The 7,244-nt window shown below is 30.2% G+C and overlaps 1 protein-coding gene across 1 annotated transcript; it reads right to left on the bottom strand.

The window, feature by feature from the left end:
* Nucleotides 1-1,667: 1,667 nt before the first annotated feature.
* LOC103311644 (torso-like protein) lies at nucleotides 1,668-3,079 on the bottom strand. Its single transcript, XM_008191325.1, has 2 exons — nucleotides 3,023-3,079; nucleotides 1,668-2,051 (listed from the first exon to the last, which is right to left on the bottom strand). Exons 1-2 carry the CDS (start codon nucleotides 3,077-3,079, stop codon nucleotides 1,668-1,670), a joined length of 441 nt encoding a protein of 146 aa, XP_008189547.1.
* Nucleotides 3,080-7,244: the final 4,165 nt, after the last annotated feature.

Raw genomic sequence — 7,244 nt, 5'->3', positions numbered from 1 at the left:
GATAAGTAGTCGAAATAATGCTTCGATTTTTAACTCCAGTATCTTGTTCGACGGGAAAGTGAATATTGTCTTTACTCAAAATCGTTTTTAGGGTTCCGTACGGTAAAACGGGACCCTATTGGCTATTACTAAAGCTCCGCTGTCCGTCCGTCCGTCTGTCACCAGGCTGTATCTCATGAACCATGAAAAGTTGGAAAGTATAAATTTTCACAGATTATGTATTTCTGTTGCCGCTATAACAACAAATACTAAAAATCCTCGAATATATAATATAAGCAGTGTTGCCAAGTGCCAACATGTTTATAGCTGATGATGGTACGGAACCCTTCGTGCGCGAGTCCGACTCACACTTGGCTGGTTTTTCTTATACAATGATATTATATCATTGAATTCAAATTAAACACCATCCATTATACATTTATACGATGACCCACTTCAAACCTACTGTACAGCATAGCGACATCCACTTACCCACCTTTTTTCCTTTAATAATACATTATATATATTATAATTTTAAATGTACTTATAGACCATATTATTTTAAATTTTATAGATTTATATACCATTTAAGAAGTGTTCCGTGCTGGCAATACACACTTCTTTTTTTCAAATGAGAGTGAGTATATTTCTTAATCTATTTTCTTATCATATAATTTTAATAATTTTTGTCATTCGTTTATAAGTAGCATTATTTTTTTTTCGTCAGGCTTTCTGTTACATCTATTGTATATACGTCATTATTGCGCGCGGCGCCACATTCTATGACGGGCGGATGGACTTTGTCGTTTATCTATTACTCTTACGCTAGAAATGTATAAAACCTTTCTTGTTAAAAATTTTTAAATCTTCAATTTTTATAAAAGCTATTTTTATCGTTAAGTTAATAATTGTAGAGATATTGTTAAAAAAACCGTAAAAAACTAAATAATTCAAGATGGTGGACACTTGTGGACCTCGGAGGGATGGCGCATTTTTATTTTGGTCAATGAGGGCCCCAAGACAAAACTTTTTGTTAAGTTTCAAAACTTTAGTATTTTTTGGATGACAGCAACTTTCTTTGGAGCCCTATGACTGGACTATAGTGTATATTATTCAAATATAATATAATATAAAATATATTATATTCGTATTTATTTATATATATTAAAGTATTATAGGTAGTAGGTATTATACAGTATACAAGTTAACATTACGATTTACGAGTATATAACTATATAAGTGTAAATATATTATATATATTATTATATATAAGTACCTATAATAAAAAATTAAAAAGTTATAACAATTATTTTACACAAAATAGAGTTATTGAATTTTCTTCAATAAAATGTACTTAGTATTATTTTTACATAAACACTGAACAATCAATGTAAATATATAGTTATATACAATTTATTATTTTAATATAATGTTAAAATATGCTCGAAAATAATAAATATAGGAAATCATTTTTTTCTTTTCGTTCACGTTGACGATCTCCTGCCGACCATCGATGTGCAGCAATTATTGTATACACATTATACGGTATACCTACCTATAAATTATAATATTAGGGTAAAGACAATTTACACGTATCGAACCTAATAATATTTTCGCTGGGTTTAATCCATAATAATTTATACTATTAAATACAAATGGAATATTGTTTATTATTTCCGGGCGGTGGTTCAGAGGTTAACTTCGCGGAGTTTTACATGGTTGTCCAGCACCTCGGTGAACCATTTCCGCTTGATTGGCTCGGCGAGGAACGTGGACACGACCTTTAAGTGCAGCCCGACCACCGACTGCTCGTCCATTAGCGCGACGATCTCGTTGCACAGCTCAGGTCTGTTCTTGAGTGCGTATAGACTGATATACGACTGGCCCAGCTTGGACTCGACCTGTAGGTTGGTGTCGACCCATTTCTCCACCGCGTTGGACCCGACGCTCATCACATGTCCCTGGTATTCAGTGTACAGTGGCGACAGCAACAATACAGTGTCTGATTCTGAACAGTTGTTGAGCACGCACTTGTAGAACTTGTTGTAAAACACCGGAAGATACACCAACACCTATACGCGGAACAACGTAAACACTCATTGTTTTAAAAAAACTATTACGTTTCAAAATTTATTTTTATATGATTTTAAGTCGTTGAAAACAAAATTTTTCTAAAAAAATATACGTTTTACGAATTTTATTTTTTTTTACTTTTTTTATGACAACATGCATTTTTAATTCCTTATTCCAAAGCAACAGGTGTTTCGAATTATTTTGATTGATAACAATAAAATTTTGGAGGAGTAGCTTATGAGTAATAAGTACGCTTTAAGCTGAGTGGAATAGTACTGGGATACTTCTGGCAATAAATACTAATCCATTACTCCACTCATCAAAACTTTAAGTAAGTTATAAGATTATAACTAATAAACTATACTAGCTCAAAATTCGATTTTTATAGACAAAAAATCGAAATACTCCGAATAATAGTCTGTTTCAGAATATGAAATTAAAAATGTATATTGTTTTTCAAAAAGTGTAAAAACTAAAATAAATATATCGATAAAAATTATATTTTTTTTTCCAAAAATATTGTTTTGTAAATTATTTAAAAGAAATATTTTCAAACAGATTTGGGTTTTTTCTGTAATAATGAGTGCCTTACGTTAAATGGATCTCCACACATGGCTATATACAAATATACAATATACACATAATAATACTTAAGCATGTCGATAGTTATCTCAAAATCAACCTCCGGACTCTAGAGGCCAAAATACACTAATATGTATTAAAAAGTATAGAAACAATAAATCACAGTATAAAAAGTTTTATTAACATTTAAATTACTTTTCTACATAGTCCACGTTTAATTCTAATTTCTATGCACTTTTTTTGTACGAGATTTTTGATTCCCTTGAAAATGGTGTAACCAGTGTCCTGACTCCCGAGAGTCGAGACATTGGTTTATTCCGTTTATAAGGTCCTCAATCCTCATTGCTTGTTTCGATTAACAATTTTAACTTTAGGAAATAATACATACATGATATATAGATGCAGGGGCGGCTTCAGTGACAGGGTTAGAAGGGGGCCAAGTCATAATTTCCAGAAAATGTCTATGATTTTTTTTTTGTAATTTTGTTTATAACAGTATAAAATTGTTTAGAAATACAGCTTGGGGGATCGTGGCCCCTAGACCCCCCTAGAGCCACCCCTGCGTAGATGAGCATTACAAAACAAAGTGCAGAGGAACGCTTATGAAAGGCGTTTAAAAGTTTACAACACACATCCAACAAATTGATGCACGCAAAACATTTTAACTAATAATGAGTAATGAATTTAATTGAGGTCTCGATTGGCACAGAGTGACTATCAACTTTTATCCTAAAAATGAAATCGTCAACCGCATCACAATTATACTTTGCATACAATGAGAACCTGCTAAACGGAGTAAACTAATCACCAATGGTTCAGCACCTTTCTTTAAGAAAGGTATATATAGGTATATTATAGATATGGAAAATTTTTACCGTGATACAAAAAGTGTATAGAATTGAACGAAGACTATAAAGACAAATAATTGACCTAAATGTTACTGAAATATATTTTGTTTTCTATATTTTTTAAAACATATTTTCTGCCCCTTCTCCGGAGTTTAATTTTGAGATAGGCCTCGTTTTATATTATATTTTGCACTTTCAGTACAATAAGACCACAAATCGAAATTTATAATTTTTATGTTTATGGTGTCTATAAATTCGTATTTTTTATTTTTTGGGTAGTGGCGCATTCTACATTATTAAAATATTTTTAATAGACTACTATAAGTAAAAATAATAATTCTACTCTCTATGATGATCAATACTCAACCACAGTAGAAAATATTGATAAATTGAGGAAAAATTAATAATTTTGAAAAATAAGGAAACTAAGAGACAGAAAAGATGTTATTTATTTTTTATTTTAATACAAAAAGTGATATTAATATTATAATTTTATAATTATAATATTGTTTTGTAATAATAATAATTTAATATACAAATTATTATAATTAAATGTTAATATTGTTAATAATAATCAAACATTCACTGATGCTGTTAATTTTATTTTTCCGTTTAAGTGTTTTTTTAAATCAGCATCAACGTATTTAGTAATATTATTATATTATTTAAATCATAATTTTTAATATCCTATGCATTTTGTTTACTGTCAAAATAATATTAAAATAAATTCAAAAGGTATCTAGTATAATAAAGCCATGGAAAAATTTGAAATTTTGTTCTTTCAAGTTTAAATCACACAAAAGTAAAGCTATTTACAAGGATAAAAATCACTTGATTATAATCACAATAAAATTTTAAATATGCATCTACCCTTAATATTATTTTTTGTTTGATGAAAAAATTTTCATTTTATTCTAAACTTTCATATTGATTTTCTGATCATTTGATTTTTTTGAGTTATGACAGTGTGATTTAATCAGTTATTATATATTTTATACAGGGCCAGATTTAGGGGAGGGCAATCGCCCCGATAGCCCCGGGGCCTCCACAAAAAAAGGGCCTCCACAATAGTGACTTCGGAAAAAAAAAATCTTTCAAATTACAAATGCACCGTCACCCAGCCGCGCGCCGTCCCGTCGAAAGTGGCCAATAGGATAAAAATAAATTTAACACTGATTGCCGATGGGTAATTCCGTGAAATTTTATGTCACCAGCAAGTTGTTTGCTTATCAGTAAATCCGCCCCATCCTAAACCCCACCGCTACCGCCACCGAATCTATTGATTGACGCAAACTCGCAAATGCTATACGCACAATAATAATATTACCTATTCGATTTTCCTTTTTCTATGTGTGAGTGGTGAGTGGTACGACATTATTATTTATTATAAATCAATATTTATATTTAAATGCTTACATTTTGAATAGCAGCAGCATAATACAATAACGCGTAAGTACCTATAATTGACTAATATATTATGAACTATTTAGTACTACTAACTAATACGATTTGATGCGATCCGAGTGGTCGAGATGCGAAAACCAAGTGGTCATCAGTCATCACATTACCATAATAAAATTGTATATATGATTGTTAAATACTAATAAAAGAAAAATAATCTACTTTGAAAAAAAATTGTTCATTTTATTTGGGGCCAGGGGGCCCCCACTCCTTTGATGCCCCTAGGCCTCCACTCCTCTAAATCCGGCCCTGATTTTATAATTACGCGAGGTATGATTTAGATCTAAAAATATTGCCTCGATACAATATTTGGCACTTTAGCAGGTGTTTAATTAAAAGGCATTAAGGGGGCCGCAGCATATGAAAAAAGTGACTTTCAGACCAATAAGCTAGACTAAACTGGAAGAATTTGGTTTGACAGATTTTAATTTTTAAAACAGATTATGATTAATCAACAAGTTTACTAGGGAATGATCGAGGCGATTTTGAATTTTTTTTCAGTTGTGATATCCAAAAATAAAAATATCGAAAAAATATTTTTGTATTTATATTATTCATTATGACACTAACAATAATTGGAATATTCAAAATTGCCTCGATCATTCCCTAGTAAACTTGTTGATCAATCATAATCCATTTTCAAAATTAAAATCTGTCAGACCAAATTTTCCAGTTTTGTCTACCTTATTGGTCTAAAAGTCACTTTTTTTTCATTGACTGGAGCCCCCTAAAGTCCCCTTAAGGTTTATTTAATGATACGGAATTTAAATATATTGAAAAACATTATAACAAACAAAATTAATGTTAGGATTGGTCAAATCTACATTAGTTTTGATTTTTGACAAAACCTGCTGCAACCTAAAGGCTGTTCGATTATTTCGATTAATCGATTATTACGACGATTATTTTTTTCATCAATTATTTAGTTTTTATAAAATTCGATTAATCGCCAAATAATCGAGATTCGATTAATCAAATAATCGAATTTCCGATCAATCAAAGAATAAATAAGATGATTAATCGTGGTTTTGACGGTTCAAATAAACTTCTATTTTTAGCACTTAGGACATTTTTAAATCTATTCTATTTTGTGTGGGTCCGTGTTTACTTTACATAAACACTAATCTTCATTAAAAACAATCGGTTATCGATTAATCAGTCGTTATAAAATCGATTTTTGGTTTGATTATTAATTTTCGATTAATCGATAAAACGTGAAATTAATAATCGAGTGGTAGAAAAATAATCGAACAGCCCTATGCTTCAATAACTGAATTTGGTTGATCTTTTTCTGGTTTGTTAGACCATTTTCTTTTCCAAAGTTGAATTTCTGTTGGCAGTACTTCTATATCCAGAAATTCAGCTAAGCAGTCCCCTTAAATTATATTATTTTCAAAATTGAGCTTAACAACTAGGAATAATGTTCAAAATATTATTATCTTTAAAACAATGCAATTTTTGTAACTTAGTACTAAAACTCAAATAACATGTAGGTGAAGAATATTATAATATTAATTTAAATTATACTATGAAAACAAGTAAATTAGATTTTGTTTTTTACTCTGCTATTATAAAGTACACTGCAGAGTGCAGTTATTGGTCTATGAAAGTGGTTCCCAACCGGGGGGGGGGGGGGGGATTCCCCTCTAGGGGGGAATTTATGCACTGCTTGGGGGGGGAATTTTTTTAAAATTTTTTCTAGCTTTTTTCAAAATTGTATTCAAAAATATAAAAATAATAAGACATTAAGATTAAGTTGTTTTATATTTTATTTTTAGAATGATGAAAAAATATATGTCATTAGGTAATAAAAAATAATTATTTCGTATCATTAAAACAAAAAAAGGTCTTTTTAATTCTAATTTAAGGGGGGGGGGGCATGAGATTTTTGAAAATTTACAAGGGGTGCGTAGAATAAAAATGGTTGGTAACCACTGGTCTATGACTATATAAGAGAGATTAGCGCTTTTTAATAGAATGCTCAGGATATACTTAATGCATATTAATGATATTGTTGTACAATAATAATATCGAAGGCAAAAAAAACAAAAAACAATAATGTTTGGGTGGGTATGTTGTTTTGGGGGAAATCATGATAAATAACGTAGAGGATAGTAATTACTAATTAGGACAATTCTTGAAAAGGAGCTCGTAAAAAAGACGAAAATATTGTATCCGTAGTTTTCGTACTCCGATCACAGTTTAGCCGTTTAATTGGGTACTTATTACTTAAGTGAAACTTTATATTTTAATTTTAAAATTATTATTAAAGGCGTAATTAACCTTTAACTGGGCTATACC

This window comes from Acyrthosiphon pisum, unplaced genomic scaffold, assembly GCF_005508785.2.
Source record: "Acyrthosiphon pisum isolate AL4f unplaced genomic scaffold, pea_aphid_22Mar2018_4r6ur Scaffold_11704;HRSCAF=12324, whole genome shotgun sequence".
NCBI lineage: Eukaryota > Metazoa > Arthropoda > Insecta > Hemiptera > Aphididae > Acyrthosiphon > Acyrthosiphon pisum.
The sequence above is the reverse complement of the archived record's forward strand: the minus strand, read 5'-3'. Positions and strand labels throughout refer to the sequence as shown.

Coding starts and splice junctions, on each gene's coding strand:
- LOC103311644 (XM_008191325.1), bottom strand. CDS start 3,079: ATGACTTGGCCCCCTTCTAACCCTGTCACTGAAGCCGCCCCTGCATCT. Junction 2,052..3,022: donor CCCCTGCATCTATATATCAT/GTATGTATTATT, acceptor TTCCGCGTATAG/GTGTTGGTGTATCTTCCGGT.